The sequence below is a fragment of the Panthera tigris genome, chromosome C1 (genome assembly GCF_018350195.1).
Source record: "Panthera tigris isolate Pti1 chromosome C1, P.tigris_Pti1_mat1.1, whole genome shotgun sequence".
In the NCBI taxonomy this organism is placed as follows: Eukaryota; Metazoa; Chordata; class Mammalia; order Carnivora; family Felidae; genus Panthera; species Panthera tigris.
In genome coordinates this window covers 206,385,185-206,408,129 of record NC_056667.1, presented here as the reverse complement: position 1 = coordinate 206,408,129, position 22,945 = coordinate 206,385,185, and the positions used below count along the sequence as shown (strand labels likewise).

The window sequence follows — 22,945 nt, the reverse complement described above, 5'->3', positions numbered from 1 at the left end:
GGGAGAATATACGCACAAAAGCTTACTTAACTCAACAGCTGGTAGTTACAGGAAGCGGTAACTTGGTTTTCTTTTCCTTTCTGTTGAGTTCTGTTAGTGTAGCATGAGCATTTCCCTTTTTACCAGAGAAGGAGGATTTGTTCGGCCTGGTGAAGCTTCAGAAGGAAGGTGTTTAACGAAATTGGTATTGTTAAATATTTCACGACTCGAGGAACAGGATACAATGAGCTTCCGAGGAAAGGTCTTTAAACGGGAGGCCAGTGAATTTCGGAAGAAGAGACGAACAGTGAGGAGAATAAATCAAGAAGAAATCCACAGATTTACCTCTGTAGGTATCCACATGTCAATGTTTGTTTTTCGTCTTTTCTTCAATACTTAAAAAAGAGAGCTTGGTCCTGGGGTGGTGTTCTAACATAGGCTGTGGGCACGGTCCCAGACAGAACAGAATATTCCCTTTGGCTCATGAATATCCTCTTTTACTTACATCATTATTTTTGAATTACTTGTATCATTGTTTTAAAACATATGGAGAGAGGATTGAAATGGCTAAACAATTACTAGAATATTTTCATTTTTAAGGAAAAGCCTACAATGACCTCTATTAAGACTTTGACCAATGACTTGTATGGAATTGTGGTTTGTTTTTTTTTTTTTAAATTACTGCTCTATTTTGATCACATATCACTCATTTGTTTTAAAATCCTGAGAACAGTCCAAATTATGAAAGAAAGTATAAATAAATATTTGATTACATGAGCCAAGTAAGAAAGTAAAAAACAAAACAAAACAAAAAAAACTAATAGGTTTCAAGGGTTAAAACAGTTGGGTTTGTTTATGGCTAAAAATGTTTCTGCCTGATTATTGTTTGCAAAGAAAATGAGTGCTCTGGAAATGTGTACTTATTATGGAATTCTAGATTTCTATCTGTAAGAGCTACCACTGTTGAATGTCAGAGCCTGTTGCCGGAGTGCATCTGTGACCCACATGGAACGCGGAAGGCCCACTTTGTATGATAAATGGCCACGGCACATGACCAGGCAGCTCTTTTTACAGAATGTTCTTTTACAAAGTAGTTCAGGGTTTTGCTTGCTTTCTTCAGGGTAAGGGTTCTCGACCTCGCCACTATTGCCTTCTTGGATCCGAGATTTCTTTCTTGTTCCAGGCTTCCCTGGGCGTTGTGAGATGATGGTTAACGACATCCCTATTCTCTACCCACTGGTTGCGAACACTCCTCAATTGTGACAATCAAAAATGTGTCCAGACATTGTCAGATATCCCCTTGGGCAAGGAGGGTGATCGTCCTGGTTGAGAACCCCTGCTCTAGGGGTAAAAATATTTTTTGTTCATATAATCGTCTTTACTCTAGAAACGGAGCAGCTTTAAAAAACATTACATAGGTGATGATGTAACGATTATTTATGAATAGTCATTTAATGCATATGAATAATCAAATTAATAGTCACTTAACCCTTGATAGGCCCAAATCAGGTGCCAAATATGTCTCCAGTAATAGTGGTTCTCTTTATATTTACCATCTATTTGGTAGTCATTTAACATGAATAGCATTTATCAGAGGTCGGGCTCATAGCATTGGCGACGTGTTGTTGTTCGATCGGTTTCTGTCTCTGTGTCTCTGTAGTGCATGTCTCCCGTTGAGAAACACGGGCAAATGAGCCTTTCCACCTTGTTCCCATATCTCTCTACCCAGTGTTTCATAACTGGAATGTGCAGAGTCCTGAACCCAACCTCTGGGTCACCATGGGGCCCCCGAGGGTCCCCAGCTGTGTCTTGTCTACTGGCCCCCCAGTAAACATCATCGGTTTTTTACTTTTAGCCTGTGAAAGAGGATAAGTGTTTGAAAAGCTTGTTTGGTTTGGGATTCGTTTAACCTTCAGAACAGTCCAAAAACTATACTTTCCCAGTTGCCTTTCGCTCGGTGGAATTCAGAAGTTCCGTGGACGATGCTACTGTGAGGGTGACTTCCTGTGACCGCTAGGAGATGACATACTGGAGAAGAACATGTCTATCTCACGCAGACCACCCATACAGCTTGGCAATAGGACAGTCCCCAGGGTCTTACCATATAATGAAGCTAATCACTCTAGGAATGATATTAATTGAATTTGAAGGCATTGCTACTAAGCACTATGGGAAAAGCAGCCTGTAAGGACAGAGTTCTCCCACAGCGGTTAGTAGCTGTGCATTCACATTTAATTAAGATCATTCATACAGTGATTAGCTTTCTTCGGTGGAAGGCACTGGGGACTTCCTGCTAGCTACCGCCACCAGCCTTGGTCTTCCTGAGATAGGCTATCTCCTTTTACAGAGTGTCTCTTCTGTTGACTGGGGTGTTTCTCAATCCATCCTGAAGTCTCATTCCCAGATGTCGTTTTTATTTTTGGAAAAAAGAATCCAAAGAAGTGAAGCACGTGATTAGATAGGGGGTCGGTCATTCTGTCCGACCGTCTCACCTACTCTCGGTAGGACCTTGAGTAGATTACAGAAATTACCCTCAACCTCGGTTTACTCTGCCCCAAGATGTTCGTCACAATACCTGTCTATCGTAAGATTGCTTATTGGATTTCAGTTTGACCATGTGCCTTCTGAACGTGATGTGAACACCGTAAAAAGTGGGGAGTAACCGTGTCACGTCTGTCGTATTAAGAAAACCAAGTAAAGTACTTCCATTTCCAAGGGCAAGGGAAGAGGGATTATAATCGTAGTGAGAATGCCTTTTCAGTGACTGTGTATTTACAGCCACTGGACTATATAGGTGACTCCTTCCTCCTGGGGGCCTTGCACAAAGATGAAAGGTGACAGAGCCACTCAGTAGACAAGATGGGCATTCAGGGTCCCAGATCCCTCTATGCATTGCTGGACCCTGCCTTAGGAACGTCTTGTGTTTGTTTTTTTTTCCCCACCCGTGCACTAATGCACACAAAGCCACATTGGACTTTCCACAGCATGATTATCTAAGCTTTCTAAAAGCTAAACCAGTATCTCTAGACAAGCTTCAGAGACAGTTTTGATCGGTGATAAGGAAGAAGCAATTCAAGTGACAAAAGGCCCAACACGTGAAGACATGGCCTGAGGTTATCTCAGAGAATAAAAAAAAAAAACTTTCTTTTGAATTTTTTGGATATACTCATATTGTAGTGAAAGGAGAAATAATGACTGCTCTGGATAATTATGATATGTTATCTGTTTTTAGAATGGTCATGTAGATTTCGAATGCCACAAACCTTTTCCTGCTCTAAGGCAGATTTAGAAATGGTTTCATTTCACAGTAATCTAGAATACTTCACCAGAACACTGTGACTTCCTAAAACGCACACAACCCAGACTTGGTACTCTCAGGACACAGACCGACAGTTGTGTTTATTTTGTTTTCTTCAGATGCTGTTCGAAGCTGTTTATCTAACTCTGTTGGAATTTTTAACTGTTTTGGAAGTTTCCCTCATTAATCCTGTTTTCAAGTGTACTGGCTAAGAGATGGCGTCACATATTTTAATCCACTTGTCACAGTCAATATACTGTATGAGAGCAACTGCATTATGAGAGAAGTTCAAGGAAAAGGAAACCTCTTTGTTAGATTGTCAAGTAGAGCTACTTCTGTTGGTTTTTCTAGTGTGTATGGTACTCTGTAGTTGTTTTTTTAAACTGCCTTTCTACTTTTATTTATTTATTTTTTTAACCAAATCATTCGGTGTGATCTCTGGTACATCGGAAGTCAATAAAAAGATCACTTCCTCCCTAAATCGCATGTCCTAATTTGGAAAGATTAAATACACGATTAAGTTGAATTAGTATATCAATCTTCAGCTCAGGTCATGATCGTGATCTTGTGGTTCATGAATTCTAGCCCTGCTTTGGGCTCTGTGTTGACAGCTCAGAGCTTGGAGCCTGTTTCGGATTCTGTTTCCCTCTCTCTGCTCCTCCCCTGCTCATGTTTCTCTCTCTTTCTCTCTCTCTCTCTCTCAAAAATAAACAAATATTTAAAAAATTGAAAGCTGTAGAAAGATAATGTAATCTGAACATCTTTAACATATCTCTCACACACATCATTTTATATAAAGTATTGCGCTATATATATAGTCTTTTAAGTGCATTTTTAATCTATTTTTCCATGTTTATGTGAACAGCCTTTCTCCCTGGTCATCTGTACCTCCTTCTTACTGCTACTCCTTGTTCCATACAGACATTCACAATTACCTGTTTGAGCTATTTCATAATGAGCCAATTAGCTGAAAGGAAGCACAGGCAAGGGTCCCAGGATTATGCGCGAGGGTAACAAACAATGAAATAGGACTGAATCCGGGTTCAAACAATGGAAAGTAGGGCTAAGAGCTACAAATGGACGGTTGAAGAAAGCAAAAAAGCTGGAGTAATGGGTGGGGGGATCTGAATTCAATCCAGGCCATGGAAATAGAGACGTGTATATTGAAACTTGATTTAACCCAACAGTCTAGGCAGGGGACTCTGAGTGCGGCTGTAGCAACAGGGTGTACTTAGCCAGGTAGCTGCAGAGAAGACGCTTCCAAAATGGACTCAGGAAAGGTACCTTCCACTTAAGCAAGAATGAACTTAGTTTCCTCAAGACTGACTGTCAAGAGAAGGGGAAGAGACAAAGTAGAGAAGAACTGCCAACCTGGCAGAGTCATTTCCATGATGACACCCTTTATTACCTCTGAGCAGGAGGTGGACCATTTGTCCGGGAGGGAGTAGGGCACAATGGACAGAAAGCGCCATGATCCCAACAGATCTTTTTATTCCCCAGATGGTGGTTGTGGCCCAAAACTTTTGGAATCTGGAGATTCTCTCAGTTAGTGGCAATTTCCATTGGATTTGTGACACAAACATTAGCTAGCATTCTCTGTACACTGCCTTAATATACCTTTCATTTCCTATTCTCCATCCTCCTTACCCTCTTGTAAATATTTTTCTGTCCTCTTCCCTAAGGTGCCCAGTGACTTCACCTTGTCGCAGCTCACAAAGGGAGCAGAAATCATACTCAAAACTATAGCTGTATTTCAGCAGCCTCCCTCCGAGAGAGGGGGGTGGGGGGCAGAGGGGGAAGCTATTGCGTTTCCTCTTCCTGCAGCACTGTGACTGGTGGTGTAGAGAGAATCAGGTTTTTGACACTGAGCTGGGTTGCAATTCCAGTTCATCAGTCAGCCTGCTGACCCAAGTCGTCAGAATCCAAGTTTCTGCATCTGTACAAAAAAGCAGTGATGATCTCTTCTAGGCTTTATAGGGATGTTCAGTGAGAGAAAGTGTTAAATACTCTCACGGTCCTGGGTGATAGGGCATATGACCCTAGCGAGGCCCATTCAGCACTTCCCTCTAGAACTCTGAATCTTGAGTGGAGAGATGCCAGGATCCCACACGACTGACCTTCAGTTGCAAACGTTGAGACTCACCAAGACTGTTCCTAATAGGGGTGGGGAGAGAAGTCCACAGAGGGAAATAAAATGCTAGTACAAAAAAGAAATCAGGGCAGGTGTCGTCTGGGCCAAAAAACAACAAATGCCCACTATGCATATTCAATCTCAAGTAGCCAAAAGTAAGAAAAGAAATAAAAGAAGGAGCTGACTGTCATTATTGGAGAGATCTATTGAAAATATAAGATGCATGTTGTTGACAAAACCATTTACATTCTTGTATGTGTGTGTGGCATGTATGTGTTTATGTATATATGCACACACACACACACACACACACACACACACACACACACTCCTCGTGCTCAACCCAAAAGTTCATTTGTGTGGCTGTTAACGTTCTAAAATAGTGTCAGAGTTTAAGCCAGTGGAAGCCATCATGACAGATTTCACGTGAATTAATCTAAAATTCCCAGCAGTTGGCTCTAAGGCCAACTCTTAATTTCTCTGGTATCAGGCAGACTTGTAATTGGGTTGTGATGTATTTTTAATGATATTTATTATCTTTCAAGTGTTTCTAAAAAACTAAATGAGACATGTAATTAAATTTGATTTAGATCTTTTTGGATCTTTTCTACTTCTTTACAAGCCCCCGTGTTAGATGGAGAAGCAAACACTCTTATTTTTTTATTATCATTTGTTAGACAAAGCTGTGTGAATTTTGATGTGCTGCTAAGAGGTATATATCTGGTCAAATTTCCTTAAAAAGAAAATAAGCCTGTGAAGGTCTAGTTTCAGTTTGAAAGTACACCTTAAATCATAGTTCCTATAAATCTCATTTGTGTCCTCGGTTTTCCTAATAACATTAAGAGTTAACAAAATGGAATATTCTGATTTTTCGAACTGTAATGTTTCTGTTGAATATGATGACTTACCTTCCTTTATATTTGCAAAGGACTTTATAATTTACCAACTTTAACCTGCTTCGTTTCACTGAAATGGACCGAGACATTTAAAGAGTTACTACTGGTTGATTTCTTCTGAGATCTGTGTCCGTTTTTGTTACCAAGGGAACCATTTCCAAATTCAGCTTAATCTGAGCTTGCCCAGCTGTACAATTCTGAACTTTGATTTAGCTAGTGTTTTTCCATTCTCATGAAACTGTGTACTTCAAGGCAGAGCGAAGGTTAAAGGGTCAGCATAAGATGGCTTATTCCTTAATCATTTCCTTTTTGGTAAGAAAAGCTAGTCTTGTTTTCTGAAGCCCAAACATTTGAGAGGTTGTCCAGTGAAACTCCCTTTGATGAAAGGCTGAATTAAATCTGTCACACGACCACAGGCTGACAGCTGTGGCCATGGATACAGCTGTATGGGTTCTTTCCAATTCTGTCATTTATTTTAAACACAAATAGTGTGGAAGTTGGTTCCATTCCAGTTGTACGAAGGCCAGAGGGTCCTGGATTAAGTTAAGGTCTAAAGAATCCATGTGTCATTTGTATTTTTATTTCCTCTAAGAAATTTAATTAGTTATCTGGATAATGCTTAAATTAGTTAACAGCTGTGTTGCTTCTAATTTGTTTTGGAGATCTTGAGATTGGAATTCTTTTTAGGGTTTCTTTGAAAACCCTGTGGATCCTCCATGTCAGTTATTTGTTTGTCTGTATGCCAAGATGTGAAGAGGATGTTTAAATAATTGGCATCTCATGCCTACTATATTGGTCCTGAAGTAAATATCAATTTTTATTTGTTTGTTTTCCTGGATCATTAGCCAAAATGAATGGTTTTGTAAGGTGAAGAAGACACTCAGCTATCAATTCATTCTGGAATGAATATTCAAATTAGAATAAATGTTCAGATATCTGGCAAGGACAAGGCTGATTGGGGAAGATTAAGAAAGTCCCAACTAGCATCACGGAGGGCAAGTGTGTCACAGAAAGATTATAAAGGTTCTCCAAGGTAGGGGGAAAATCTTTTTTTCATAATAATGTTTCCTGGAAAGATCAGATTTTTCTGAAAAGGAGAACCACGGGAAACTAGTTCAGATCAACAAACTAGAGTGACCTCAACGGTGAGTAGCGAGTCTTGGCTCCCTAATTACACTTGAAATTTAGAACACAAATCTGTGACCTCCCAAAATGAAGGATCCTAAATCCCATTAACCACTTTCCCTGATTAGGTCTTAGTGATCTTGTTTACTTCCAGTACTGATAAACTTGACCTGCATGAATGTAGGTGAGACCTACAGAAAGACATCCTATATCTCCAACTTGATTGTCTCTACGTATGAGTTTAATACTAAACTAATCTTAAATTTAATCTTTTTTTTAATTCAGAAGTATAAATATATAAAAATGTTTTCTAGGCTGTTTCTCAAGGTAGAATTTGAGGCAGAATTTCATAGTCACTTTATTTGCTGACGTACTTGATTAGGTAGATTTCCTTCCTTTTTTCTTTGCAGGGTACAGCAGCCTGACTTGATTCAGGCAATTCACAGTGTAGATGCTGCCCTTTTTTAAAAAAAATGTCAGTGTTTTCCTTATGTTATTAGTTCTTTTGTTTCCACAGAATAGCTAGCTATTAAGTTTTTTTTTTTTTAAAGGAAATTTAGATAATAAATACAGAAGCATGTACCATAGTTTCTGGGTACATGAGGAATTTAGTGTAATGGATTTAATTGATTGGTTGGATTGACTTGGTTTTGGTATATGCTTTTGGGTAAAACATGTAGGGTAATTTCAGTGCTTTTCAAAGACAGATCTGTATTTGTCTGGCATTCGGTCGTTCGCTTAATACCCTCTCATACCTCATGTCCTTGATCCTTATAATAACACTGCTATAAGCAGGAAGTCGCCCTTTGACTCCTTTAAATCAGCTTCACTCAGTCTCAACGTAAGTACCTTGTCCCACTTACACAGCTGGTAGATAAAAGACTGTGGCCCTCCAACTACAGATTCTGACTTCTCATCATTTGCTATGACGACCAATGCACAGAGGTGTTTAAGGAACTTAGCAGATGTCTGTGGTTCCCTCCAGAGCTCAAAATACTTTTCATTAATACATTGCTAATTGTTCTTCTTTTTTGCTGACAGTAGATTCTAGGACCACATACATAACCTGTAATTATTTTCCCCAGTCCTCTTTCCCCAGTGTTTTATAGGTCTTTTTTTTTAGTTACTTGAGGCTGTTACTGGTTGAACCTCCATGCAAAGTTCCTGCTACGATTTTTGAGGTTTTCTCTCTGGTATGTCTTCAAAGGGTAAACAGTTTTAAAATCAAACAATTCCCCAGTGTTTCCATGAAGGCATGGCAGCTTTGAAAGACCAAGTTCATTTTTTCACCGTGATGAAAGCAATACACGTTCATTGTAGAAAATTTGGAAAATGTGAGAAATCAAAATAGCAAATACCTAAATGTCATAACCCATCCCAATATAATAACTGATCATATATAGACCTATATCTCTAATCTGCTTTCTTTAAATTTTTTAGATCTTATGCAGATTAAAATTAAGTTTAAATTCAATTCCTCTCTACTCCTGAAACCAATACTGCTCTGTATGTTAACTACCTAGAATTGAAACAAAAATTAAAAAGAAAAAAAGCAACAGGCAGAATTCCATGAAAAATAAAATGAATGAGGGAAACAAAATTTAAGATTGTATCTTCAAAGCACTTAGAATATACCATTTAAGCACTTTTGAAAAAAAATAATAAAATAAACAATAATTAATACATTTAAACTCTGGTGTGCAATATTTATTCTCATTTTTATTTAACAATAATACATAGGCGATTTTGCTTGTTATTACAAACTTCCAAAAACTCAGTTGAAATGAGCGTGTATTGTTTCCTAGAATGGATGTGCCATAATTTCATTGTAACTCCTTATCCTCAATGATTTACTGTTTCCCATTTTTATTTATTTTTTTTAAATGTTTATTTGTTGATTTATTTTTCAATATATGAAATTTATTGTCAAATTGGTTTCCATACAACACCCAGTGCTCATCCCAAAAGGTGCCCTCCTCAATACCCATCACCCATTTTTAGCTGGCCTTGTCCTTCAGGCCTTACTATCCCTTAGAGGTCTAAATATTTTGGATTCAAACTTTCGTATTGTAATATGCATGCGTCTTGAACAATCGTCTCTCCTTTTGCGGCAAATCTCGCCATCTTGGACATCTTGATCACGGACCCCACCCTCCTATTCCCCACCCCCCCCACCCCCCCACCCCGGCAAAAGCCAATCATATGCAAAACATTGTTACTATCCTTACTAAAGAATTGAAGAGTTACAAGGAGGAAACCGTGGCAGATATTGCACAATCATTCATTAGTGTGTTTTAACCCACATCCTATTTCCAGTGTCCTTCCCCAAGCCCATTAGAGCAGTAAGCCTCTCTCCACTGCACACAAGTCTGAAAAATACCAATCGTTGTTTCTGAGCAGGAACTCCAGTGTCTTCACTTTGGGGATATAGCCTCCATCATCCTGCCTTCCTTTCTTATCCCTCCTGGATTAAGGTGAATATATTTTCTCCATGCTGTTACAAAGATAATATTGCAAAGACACCGTTTTATAAATCTTGGCTTATATGTGGAGTTATTTCTTAAAAACATAGTCTCAAGAACAGAAATTCCTGGGTGAAAAGATATAAACTTATTTACTCAACAGATATTTACTGAATGCCTCCTATTTGCTCTCTGTACACATTCAATTTACAAGGCAAGTGCTTTAAATTCATGACTAGTGAAAATGTAAACTCACAGACTTTATCTACTTCACACTTATGTAATTAGTACTGTGGGTGTGATGCTATTCTAAAGCATAACTATATACCTCATTTAATCCTACAATGTAGTTCCTACTAAGATATCCATTTTGCAGTTTATAAACTAAGGTACAGAGATTCTTTTTTTTTTTAATCCAAGTTAGTTAACATATAGTGTAATAATGAGTCATGACTCACATATAACTCCCAGTGCTTATCCCAAATGCCCTTCACCCATTTAGCCCATTGCCCCACCTAACATCCCTCCAGTAGCCCTCAGTTTGCTCTGTACTTAAGAGTCTCTTATGGTTTGCCTCCCTTTGTTTTTATCTTATTTTTCCTTCCCTTCCCCTGTGTTCATTTGTTTTGTTTCTTAAATTCCACATATGAGTGAAATCATATGATATTTGTTTCTCTGACTGACTCATTTCACTTAGTATAATACACTCTAGTTCTATCCACATTGATGCAAATGGCAAGATTTTGTTCTTTTTGATCACCTAGTCGTACTCCACTGTGTGTGTGTGTGTGTGTGTGTGTGTGTGTGTGTGTGTGTGTGTGTGTGTGTATACCATATTTTCTTTACCCATTCATCAGTTGATGGACATTTGGACTCTTTCCACAATTTGGCTATTGTCGACAGTGCTGCTATAAACTTTGGAGTGCATGTGCCCCTTCGAATCAGCATTTTTGTATCCTTTGGATAAATACCTAGTAGTGCAATTACTGGGTCACAGGGAAGTTCTATTTTTAATTTTTTGAGGTACCTCCATACTGTTTTCCAGAGTGGCTGCACCAGTTTGCATTCCCACCAGCAGTACACAGGGTTCCCCTTTCTCCACATCCTCACCAACATCCGTTGTCTCCTGAGTTGTTAATTTTAGCCATTCTGACAGGTGTGAGGTGGTAACTCATCCTGGTTTTGATTTATATTTCCCTCATGATGAGTGATGTTGAGCATCTGTTCATATGTCTGTTAGCCATCTGGTTGTCTTCTTTGGAAAAATGTCTATTCGTGTCTTTTGCCCATTTCTTCACTGGATTATTTGGTTTTGGGGTGTTGAGTTTGGTAAGTTCTTTATATATTTTGGAGACTAACCCTTTATCTGATATGTCGTATGAAAATATCTTCTCCCATACTGTCAGTTGCCTTGTAGTTTTACGGATTGTTTCCTTCACTGCACAGCACAGAGATTGTAATTAACATGCCCGACATTGCATACCCATAAGCAGAATTCCAGACAGAACCCCAGGAATTCTGGTTCCAGAGTGCATGTTACCCTCTCTGTTCATCTCAGCATAGAACACCTGTAATCACACTCTACCTTTTGCTTTGGACTCTGTAAAACAAGGCTGGCTAGTCTAGGTTGTTTCTTAGTTAGATTGTACTTCTATTCTGGAGAAAAGGTTAGGTTGGTAACTTAGTCATTTAACTTTTCATTGTTGCATGCTTCAAATGCTTAGGTCTTCGGTGTCATTTTTCACCCATGTAATTTTGAATTATAATTACAAAATTAATTCAGATCCTTGCAACAGTGTACTGTGCTCTTGAAACTTGCATCTTTCACTAAGGCACGGCCAGTCTGCTTTCCAAGCAAATTAAACGGCTCTTGACAGCCTTGGCTATTACTAAGATGGCAGGTTTACCAACTCCAAGGCTTAGATACCATGTTGGCATTCCATGAGAACTGGTGGAATAAGAAGAAGAAAAGAGAGCATTTGTGTTTGCGACAGGAGCCTGTTCTTCTGCAGTGAAGTTGAATTGGAGGCGAGCAGTGGATTTGGGGAAGTAGATCAAACAAATCTCTCAATACGTAGGAGAAGAACAGGCCCTATTACCACTGTGGCATAACACCAGCCCTGTTGCATAATAACAGATACTGCTGGGTGCCTTTTCCCATGCCTGGAGCGATTGTAGAACAGCTAATGAAATTCATTAGTCATTTGAGAGAGAGTAAGAGTAAAAAGCACTATAAAAATCCAATCCAATTCAGGGCAATCTTGGCACATGCCTTAGCCCAGTTGGTGCATTTCCAAAAGAAGGAGGCACATTAAATTCAGGAGGGACAACCCAACTGTTCTAAAGCTATAAATCAATGCTACTCAGTTCTCATTTGCACTCAACATCTCTGCAAGGAGCAGTAGTGAGAAATTAACTGATTCCACCATCCTCAAATACATCTGTCTCTTTGACCATAACACTGAACAGACAGCTGTCTTGCTCCAGAGAAAACTGTGGTCCCATGACCTGGATCCTGACCATCACAGATGCGTAAAGCATTCATGCCAAGCATCAGCAAATCCCAAGCCCTAGGTGCTACGGAATATATCATTGTGATTTTCATTTTTAGACCTCATATCCACAAAATGAAGAAACACCGGATGTCTCGAATGCTGCCCATTGACTGACACATCCCCTGGAAAGACAGAGCTTTCCTAATATATCCCCCGGAAGTAACAAAGGGAATGCATTATTTGAAGCAGCTCTGTTGGGTTTTGCAGCCCCCAAATAACCTTAAAATAACTTCAGTGCAACATTTCTACAGGAAAGGCTTGATAAATGTCATTCATTGATTGGCTGACATACCATAGCCTGAAATGCATTAATAAAAATATACCTGCCAACAGATGTTTGCAGGCTACGCCTTTTATTGGGTACCTCAAGAGAAGTTTGGGATTTCGTCTTTCTATGGTTTTATTAATACCCTGTGACTTGTGAACTCTGATTTTCCCATTGTACTCATTTAGGTGGGGCTAATTCTAGGTGGAGCGTGGGCCCCTAGGGAGACATCTTCTTTAATGGTCTTCTTGTCTCCAGCTTATTTATTAATGCTCAAGTTTGCGACTAAGGGAGATAACATTAAAAGGATGGTGAGAACAGGATTGTAAAAGTCTCCAAAAACATCTTATGCCATTTGCTTTTAAACCCATAATTTGCAACACGCACAAAGCCACACTCTCACAGTCTTGTTCATGTCTATGTGAGGAACGGGAGCAGAGAGAAAGTATTAGTAACCACATCACGGGCTGTTGGTATATGAGCACTGAAAGGCGTCAGCACGCTTAAGCTGGAGATCCAGTGACAGAAGGGGACATAACCAACCAAATCTGTGGTTTACTTGCTACACATTTCATGCATAAACACAATATTAAAAGAAGGAGAAAAAGAGGTTCCCAAATCAGGCATGTGTCTCAGACTTGAAGGCCTGAGGGAGCAGTTGGTAATGCAACGTGTGACATTACAGGGTAAGAGGTAGTAGGTGAGGAGCACTGAGGTCTATAGCTGAACTGGAGTGAATTGCGGCTACTTGAAGATGTTCGAAGCCAACTAAAAATAAACTAAAATAAGGCCAGATCTAACATCTGGAGCCAGCATGTGCCTCTTGAGCTATCCATTTGTGATTCTTGGGCTTAACCTTGGCCTGGGAAACTAGGGAGATGGAACTTAAAATAAGTCTACATAGAATAATCATGTCAAAAGGCAGAAAATTCTAGAAGGAGCTTTTTGGGGTTCTTTGGGGTTTTTTTAATTACCCAAATCACACCATAACATCTCTGTGTCTTCTGCTTCAAAACAGTGAACATTTCACACAGGTCTTTCACTAAAGAGGTTGTGTCAGATGACTAACCATCTTTTCTCCAAATATCACAGGGAGTCCTGTGTTTTTATTTGCTAAATCTGGTGATCTTACTTGAAGACCCTTCCAGAGAGAATATTCACCTTGCATCATCCTCAGTTTACTTAAGCATCTGTAAAATGGGTTTCTTTCATTTTGTTTCAATGCAGGAAGTACATGGAAATCCTTGTTGGTGGCCCACTGGGTCACATCTTGTTTTGGTTTTGTTTCTATTTGGAAAAAACACTGCTATTTTGAGGAGCCAATTAGCAATTACTAAAATGTTGGTGGAAGTTTCTAGGACCTTACCAGCGGAGATCTTCCAAAGAAGGCCTTAGAAATCAAAGCTAAATCTTTGTGCTTTGCAGACTGGGAAGGGGTAAGGTTGGCAGGAAACTGTCGATGTCATTGACATGATAGAGGGAAAAAACTGTTCTCCATTTATGACATTCCCTTTAGTATCTAGATTTCACGGTGACCCCTCCAGCTTCCAAGAGCCCCGTAAATAATCCCAAAGGTCATCCTTTTTCATTTAAGTTGCATAAATATTTCATTGAAGAGCTAGGGAACTCAAGACTGTGTCTTTGGTTTTCTGCTTTATCATGTTTTATTCTTTATTTGGGGACCTATTTTTCTCATGGTTTTGGAGTAAACACGTCAACCCTGTAACAAAATAGCCACACCTTCCCCCACTGGTGTTGGTCACTTGGTGGAATAAGCAGTTTCTTTGAAGGAGGTGTCTTTCCTCCCGGTTTCAGGATTTTAATGTAGTGCGATTATCTGGCTGTTTTTTCAGACTCTTCTCCACTTTCACCACACTACGCCCTTAATAGTTGTGTCACTCAGTTCTGTTAGAGAATCACCCAGCTTCTCTCTGTTGTGGCAAAGAGGCTCCGAGCCAAGCAATTAATCCTGACACAGGATCCAGGCCGCAGTAACAACGAAGACAGCCCATGATACTTTGCTTGCTAATAGGGAGCCAACATTTTAAAATAGAGCCAGGTAAACCTCACAAGGAAAGATCTAATTCAGCAAAACAGATGATGATCATAATACTGTAGCAAGTAGGCAGAGGACCTTTCTTCAAATAGACAAAGAGAAAATTGACATAATTCAGTGGATGTGTTTGGCTGACTCCAGTGAGCTTTGGGGGCTCCGTGCGAACAGCTTGAGTTACTGAGCAAGACGTCAAGTATTTCAGGGTCTTCTCATATTATTTCAGATCTGGAAATGATAGTCATGTGGCTTTGCCCTAAATGCTTGGGGTCCCTGTGACTCCATTGGAAGGACTGCATGATGTCAAAACCTTGGTAATACTAAGAACTGAAATCCAACCGGGCACTGAGAACAAGCAAGATTATGTGTGTCCGTGGTTAATACCCTATTTTCCTTTTCCACAGCAGGAAAAGCCCAAACTTCTTGAGCCTTTGGATTATGAAACCGTCATTGAAGAACTTGAAAAGACCTATCGGAATGATCCCCTTCGAGATCTCCTGTTCTTCCCCAGTGACGACTTTTCAGTAAGCATTATCTTTTCAAGGCATCTAAGTTCGGGGAGGGGCCCACAGAATGATCGAAGACCGTCCCAAGCTGGGTCACTGTCCTCCCTTATAGATTCAAGGTGCAGAGCACTTCTTCCTGTGGCTATCCTACGTCACAGTCACTGCAGTGGGAAGCCACATCGATGAGAGAGGTGGTACCACGGTGGCCTTTTGAGACAGGAGATGCACAGAATGCTGCCTGGTTCCAGGCGGTACTGGTATCCCTGCCAATGTCTGGGTTTCTAGCTGCTACCTTACCTGGCCTCAGAGAGCACTTCCTCCTTCCCCCCTTTCTGACCGAAAGCTTCCGAGCAACTGAAACCAACCAATGGCAGAGGTAGGAATCTTCTCGGCACAAAACTTGCAGTTCTTAAAAATCACCCTTCACCTTGGCTGTCCTTTTGTAAGGAAATGTTGAGGCTTGTGTGCAGAGAAAGGTAGGCAGCACATGTTCATGGAAAGATTTAGGATCTGAGGACAATGCCCACCGGCACATGGAATGCTCCTGAAGGTGGGAGAGAGAATGAATAAAAAGGCAGTCCCCCTAGGAGTCAGACACACGCACAGTAAAATGACAGCTGATGAGCACCCGTGTGTCTTTGGCACTCTCTCTCTGTGGTCCTCTTAAACATTTTTAAATTGTTAGTAAATATCTGTGTAAGCAGAGATCTCAGCGGGCAGATGGTAACCTTCTTCCTAGAAGAAGACATCACAAATGAACATCTTGAAGCCGATGAAAAGGCAGCTTCAGGGTCATCTTGTGAAGTAGCCACTGTCCATGGAAACTTGTGTTGAGTGGCTTGGGTCTCATGCTCACCCTGCCTCAGCCAGCCTCACACTTCTGTCCCCTCTCTTAACTTTGGGGCAGATCTGGCTTCTGGTTTCTAAAGGTCAATTATTTCCACCTTCCTCCATGGATTCGTAAGAAAGGAAGTTAACAATTTTCTGTTCCAAGTACAAAGAGGGATGGAAGAAAGGAGACAGATTGGTAGATAGGAAACAAGAAACTCTTTTGATTTGCTTTTTCCAATTTTTAAAGGGCTCCTGATTTACTGTTTGACATACTTTATGAGAGCCTTATCTCGGGCAGAGAAATGTCACTTCCGTGGTTGGACCAGGCCACCGCGGCTTGAACTGCAATCACCAAGCTGAGCCATGTTGTGTTTTTTGTTTTTTGTTTTTTGTTTTTAATTTCACACCCTCACTGTCTTTCATACTGAAGGTAAACTTTTATGAAGACTCTTTCTGTCAACAGGAAAATCCTTGAAACTTGGAGACCTTTGCATTCTAGCTCTGGCTTTCAGAAAGATGACAAAAGCCACCTCACATGTCCCCAGCTCAAGGAGGGAGTAGAGGATGGGTTGTGACATTTGCACTGAATTTGAATTCATTTCTTGGCATCTTTCCACTCTTGTTTAAGTTAAAGATCGGCTGATTACTACTCTAGGACCTTTGCCATCCTTAATGGTGTAAACCAAGCACATGATAGCTTACATACTTCTTTATTTTCCCAGAGGTGAATGTTCTAGTAAATACACTGAATTCTTTCATCCTATGCTTGCTTAAAAGCTTTCTGTGGCCACCCCCATTGCCTTCAAAACAAAGGGCAAACACCTTAACATTTCCCAAGGGCCTTTCCAAAATCTGGGCTTTGCTCATCTAAAGTTCGTACTCTTCCTCCCCCACCCAATCCCTAACGCTGTCATCACGGGCACCTTCATAGTAAAATACCAGCACAATCCTAAACGTAACATTCTCTCACCCCTCAGACCATTTCCTTCCTTTATTCATTCACCAAATATGTAATATATAATATGTAATAATAGTATATAATACTGACTGTTAAGCATTAATGCCAGAATGGCGAAGCAGCAGCGATTGGACAGAAATTGCCTGGTTTTAGTGGGGATCACCTTTCGGTCAGATGAATCAGGCAGAAATGAGTAAACAGTTTAACAAGATAATTGGGATTGAAGACCAGTTCTATGAAGAAAATGAGACAGGGCCATGTCATAGAAAAAACAGTGACATTTGAACTGAGTGCTGAATCCCCAAGGAAGACCAACCCCACTAAAACCAGAGGAGGAAAGGGGCATCTCAGGCTGAAGGAAGCTGCTAGAAAGGCCCTGGACAGCTGTGGACAGAGTGGTCAGAGACCAGGTCAGGCCAGGACGAGATAAGGCATTTGTGTCTTGTTCCAAATGCAAGTGGCAAGTGGCAGGTCATGGGTCTGTTTCAAGAAGGAGAGAAACTGGGGCTTCTGGGTGGCTCAGTCGGTTATGCATCCAACTTCGGCTCAGGGCATGATCTCGCGGTTTGTGGGTTCGAGCCCCGCGTGGGGCTCTGTGCTGACAGCTCAGAGCCTCGGGTCTGCTTCAGATTTTCTGCCTCCTTCTCTCTCTGCTCCTTCCCTGTTCTCTGTCTCTCTCTCTCTCTCTTTCAAAGATAAACATTAAAAAATAAATTAATCTTTAAAAATAAATAAATAAAAAGAAGGAGAAAAACTGACTTGGAAAAACTGACTATTATTGGAAGCTCACCCAGCCTCTGTGTGGACAACAAATAACAGGGTGAAGAGGAAGCTGGGGGACCAGCTGGGAGAGAATAGCTCTTAATTAGCAGGTGCTCAATAGATATTGGATGCCACCTCGTCTGTAGGATCAGGAAATGTCATATCATACAGTTAAATCATCATTTGTATCAAGCACCTGACAAAAGGAGTTTTGAATATTATTACCATGTAAAACTGTCAGTTTTTGAATTTCTTTAATGTTTATTTATTTTTGAGAGAGAGAGAGAGAGTGGAGGAGGGGCAGAGAGAGAGGGAGGCATAGAATCCGAAGGAGGCTCCAGGCTCTGAGCTGTCAGCACAGGGTCCGATGCGGGCCTCGAACTCACAAACCGCGAGATCATGACCTGAGCCGAAGTCAGATGCTCAACCGCCTGAGCCACCCAGGTGCCCCTCAATTGTCAGTTTTTGAACAAAATTCAGATAGATTGTCTTCCCTCTTTTCTCCTCTACAGAGTCGGGGTTGACAAGCCATGACTCATGGATGGCCTGCCGCCTGTTTTTGTCTGGCCCACCATGAACAAAGAATGATTTTTATGTTGTTTTTTTACCCTACCTTTTTTTTCCTACACAGAACTGGCTAAATCATTGAAGGAAAAAAAGAAGAATATTTTGTAACCCATGAAAATGCTATGAAATTCAGGTTTTGGTACCTGTAAATGAAGTTGTATTTGAACAGCACGGTGATGCCCCCTTCTTTTACCCACTGTCAGTGGCTGCGTTTGTGACGCTCGGCAGGATTGCAGCAGAGGTAGAGGGCCCTGAAAGATGTCTTATCTGGCCCTTTACAGAAAAAGTTGGGGCGGCCCTGCCATAACAAGCAGAACTGTGTGCATTTGGGAGGTTTCTCACCTCCCCCTCTGTAGAGTGAGACCCTTCTCTCAGTGCCCTCTGCCCCCGTCCACTGCATCCACAGCTCATGTCACATTTCAGGGGTGTTGCCCGCCAACAGGAAGCCCCCGTGCCCCCAGCCGGAGGACCATTTTCCAGGCTCATCCTTGAGCGATGAGTAAGGATTCTCCGGGATGAGCGTGGACCGTTCTCCGCTCACCCAGTGGGACGGGGCAATAGAGTGACCACCCCCACCCCCGGGCATGACAGACTGGAAGGAGTGGGGTGGCTCCCAACTTCCCACCGCCCCCACTCCAAATGCCCTGAGCCCAGCTGTGCCCTAAGGCCAGGAGAATCCAGCGCGCTTCTGTCTTTCCACCTTACCAAGCGCCCGCACTTGCAGCAGACCTGATTCATTACTTGGTTTGTTTAATCAATATTTATTCAGCACCCACGAGGCGCTGAATATAGAACAGCACTTCCCAGACAAGCGAGGCTGACAAGAAAAGCCAAATCCGTCTAGTTAAGGAGTGTGCGCCCTAATATGGATGAAACGTAAAGTTGAGAAGAATGCTGGCTTCTTAGGGTGAAGAAATTTCAAGAAACAGGGGCTTCAACGGCTACTTGATGCACCTTAAAGGAGATTGTTTTTCACCAAGGCAGGATTCCTGCAGTTTTTCTCCCTATTCAGTTGCTGGCCCCCACCATCACATCCTTTTTTTGCCTCGATGCCCAAAAGTGGCCTTTAACCAGTCTTCCTGCTTCCTCCTATGCACTCATTTAAAGGAAGCTTTGGAAATACAAATCAGACAGTGAATACCACAGCCCTGGTTCGAACTTTCCAGTGGTTTCCCACAGCCTTCAGAGTCCAAACCAGCTTCTCACCACTGTCCCCGTCACCTGGTGCCTGATGACCCCTGTGCCCTAATCTCCTCGTCCTGTTTCTCTTGGTCACTGCGTGGAAACCTAGCATTTTCTCTGCTCCTTGAACTTGCCAAGCTCATCCCCCCTGTCAGGGCAAGTCTGCTCTTGGCACAACCTGTCCCTGTTTTTCATTCACTTCGGTTCGGATGCTGCCTCTCCAAAGAACCATCCATGATCCCAACCATGCTGTGTCACTCTGTCACATCATCCTTATTACTTGCCTTTTTTTTTTTTAATGTTTTATCTTATTTTTGAGGGAGAGACAGGGTGCAGGTAGAGGGAGGGGCAGAGGCAGAGAGAGAGAGGGAGACACAAAATCCAAGCAGGCTCCAAGCTATGAGCTGTTAGCACAGAGCCCACCATGGGGCTCGAACTCAACGAACCGTGAGATCATGACCCGAGCCGAAGTCAGACCCTTGACGAACTGAGCCACCCAGGCACCTCTGATTGCTTGTCTTTATAGCACTTATCACCATCTGGAAAGACTTCAGTTTGCTTTTTTCTCTCCTCTGTCAATTGTTCCTCGCCATTAGGGCGTACCGTCTAGCAGGACAGGGATGTCTTTTTTGATCACTGGGAGACTTCCAGCAACTAAAGTAGCCCTTGGCACAAAGCAGGTGGAAAACGAATATTTATTTCATGAATTATCATTCAGAAACCTGTAGGTTATTATTTTCAAACATAACTGGAATCCTTTGAATACCTGTGGGAACCAGAAGTCCATTGCGAGACGAAATTTGAGAAGAAAGAGGTTGAAGCAGTTGGCTTTGCTTGATGATGAGGAAAGTGATCATTAGTATGATCACTTTCCTCTTCGTATGATCACTTTCCTCTTCGACACAAGACAATATATCCCCGTAAGGAAACAGCCCTAAGGTCATGGTCCCCTCCTGCAGGGGCTCATTCTGTCTGATACAGTGCCTGCCACATAGCCACCATCAACACAGCCTAATTTCCTCCGTGTCGCCCTTCACGTACTTGCTTTCTGTTCCTAGGCATGGGAGAAATCAGTATGTACCTGTGTTTCAAGTACCCAACAGTGTCGGGCTCGTGGGCGTTCGGTGAAGATTACTGAACCTTGAACCAAAATCATCTTCTTCCTGGTGAAGGGGCTGTGGTAGAGGCATTTTGCTGTATCTGGGCACGTCAAGTGCATGGGTTCTGGGAGCAGGCAGTGTGTTCAGTGTGATCTTCAGAACTTTTTGCATCCTAATGAATCACTAAGAATAAGCAGTCTAGATGCATGTGTTAACGCATTCATTGCAAAAACATGAGCTCCTTCACTCACTGGATTGGCTATTCTTGCTTTTCTCCCCTTTCTTTTGGAAGCACGTCGTGATAGAAACTCGAGACCAAAAAGCGAGGCACTTAGTCACCAAATTGTGGCTTCGTGACACAGGCAAGGGGAGGAAGGAAGGAACACAGGAGCTAACGAACAGTTTCAAGGGCACAGTGAATCATACCGTGGAGTGATTCAGTGTGAGAGGAGACTGATTAAACAAAACAAAACAAAAAAAAAAAATAGGAGAACAAAAAATGAGAAAGCCAGAAATGAGTATCTTGCTGAGTAACAGATACAGACAGGCTGCGGTGGAATCACTTCTGGCTGTAGAAAACCTTCCATGAGAAAGTTCAGAGGTCTGAAAAGTAGCCCGCCGTGGAAGGCTGTGCGATCACACCCGAGCTTCAATACCGCCCATGCTGGACAAACTGCTCTATGTCAACCCGGCTTCATGGCCCGACTTCTGGGAAGTAAGCTGCATACATCAAGGGTGCAGATACGAACAAGAAGCCTTGCTGACGCTTGGGAGGTTACGCCTTTGACCCCGGGCAGTGCCATTTTCAAAGTCGGAGGTCTGTGTTGCGCACGTGAGACAGCGGGCTGAGAGAGTTACATGATCCCCTCAAATCTCCTCTTCATCTCACTCGTTCGGAATTAGTGTCTCAGGGCTCCCCAGTGCCACCCGCAGGGCTCGTTGGCTTACTGTCATGACCCAGTGAATTGTGAGTTCTTAACATACCAATGGCTTGTCCTTTTCACAGTATGTTTTTAACTATAAAAAGCAACTGTGTGTGGGGACTTCCGTACTCAAACCACATGGGTCATATTGGTGACAGGAAGTAGAAGGGCCTTCAAATCTTTTAAACTGAAAAGCAGAAAGGTCCTGTGTTGTGTTTTTTTTTCCTTCTTCTTCTTCTTCTTGTTTCTCTTACTGAGACCCAGCTTAACATTTTATAGGACTCTCAATCTCCTTTTTAATCCTCGGCTTCTGAGCCTGAAAAGCAGGCTTTAAATGGCTCACAGCATTCATACCAGAACACTGTAATTGCCATTTAAAAGCTAAGTAATAGTCTTTGTTGAACTAGGTTATTTCTAAATTCTAATATTCCTCCCGTTTATAAGCTAATGAGGCTGAGATTTGCAAAAGGCTCTTGTTCAAGGATGCAGAGCAACTGTGAGGACAGAAATCAAACATGAGCACTTTGACTTGCTGTTAGCATTTCTGTCTACCCAGCATGCTTTTGCCCAGCTGCTTCTTAGAAAAATAAGGCGCACGCTTCGGGGAAGTTTTAACTCCTTGAATCCCACAATGGGTGACATTAGAAAAGTGGTATGGTAGTGAAGAATTCTAGAGTGGTTCAGTAAGAATATGTGAGGACTTCTCTGGGCTTGATCGAACTAGGAACATATACACATAAAGTACACGGAAAGACTTATACACGAATATTCATAGCACCATTATTTATAAGACCGCAAGGGGGAAACAATGCATATATATGTCCATCAACTGATGAATGAATAAATATAGTGTGGTATATCCACACAATGGAGTATTACTCAGCCATTAAAAAAAAATTAAAGACTGGTTCATACTCTAACATGGACGAAACTTGAAGCCATTATGCTAAGTCAAAGAAGCCGAATACAAAAGAGCACATATGGTACGATTCCAATTGCATGAAATGTCCAGAATAGGCGAATCCAGAGAGACAGAAAGTTAATAGCTGCCAAGGGCTCAGGAGAAAGACGAAGAGGAAGTAATTGCTAGTAAATATGGGGTTTCTTTTGGGGGTAATGAAAATATTCTAAAATCAAATAATGATGATGGTCGCACAGCCCTGTGAATGTATAGAAAACCACTGAACTCTACACTTTAAAAGGGTGAATTTAGGGCACCTGGGTGGCTCAGTCAGTTAAGCATCTGAGTCTTGATTTCGGCTCTGGTTGTAATCTCACAGTTGTGAAATAGAGCCCCACAAAGGGCTCCATGCCGAACGTGGAGGCACTTGGGATTCTCTTTCTCCCTCTCC

The 22,945-nt window shown here is 41.6% G+C and overlaps 1 protein-coding gene across 7 annotated transcripts in view; it reads left to right on the top strand.

Annotated features, from left to right (window-relative positions):
* Positions 1 to 22,945, top strand: part of DOCK10 (dedicator of cytokinesis 10) — a 267,897-nt gene that overhangs the window by 98,074 nt on the left and 146,878 nt on the right. For 4 of the 7 annotated variants that reach the window (XM_015538862.2, XM_042995484.1, XM_042995485.1 and 1 more), the window contains exons 1-2: positions 10 to 328; positions 15,169 to 15,288. In XM_015538862.2, the coding sequence (XP_015394348.2) occupies positions 104 to 328; positions 15,169 to 15,288 (345 nt within the window). In that variant the 5' untranslated portion in view covers positions 10 to 103. Of the gene's footprint in view, positions 1 to 9; positions 329 to 15,168; positions 15,289 to 22,945 lie in introns of those variants that run through there. The other 3 variants (XM_042995487.1, XM_042995486.1, XM_042995483.1) reach the window with 2 other exon arrangements.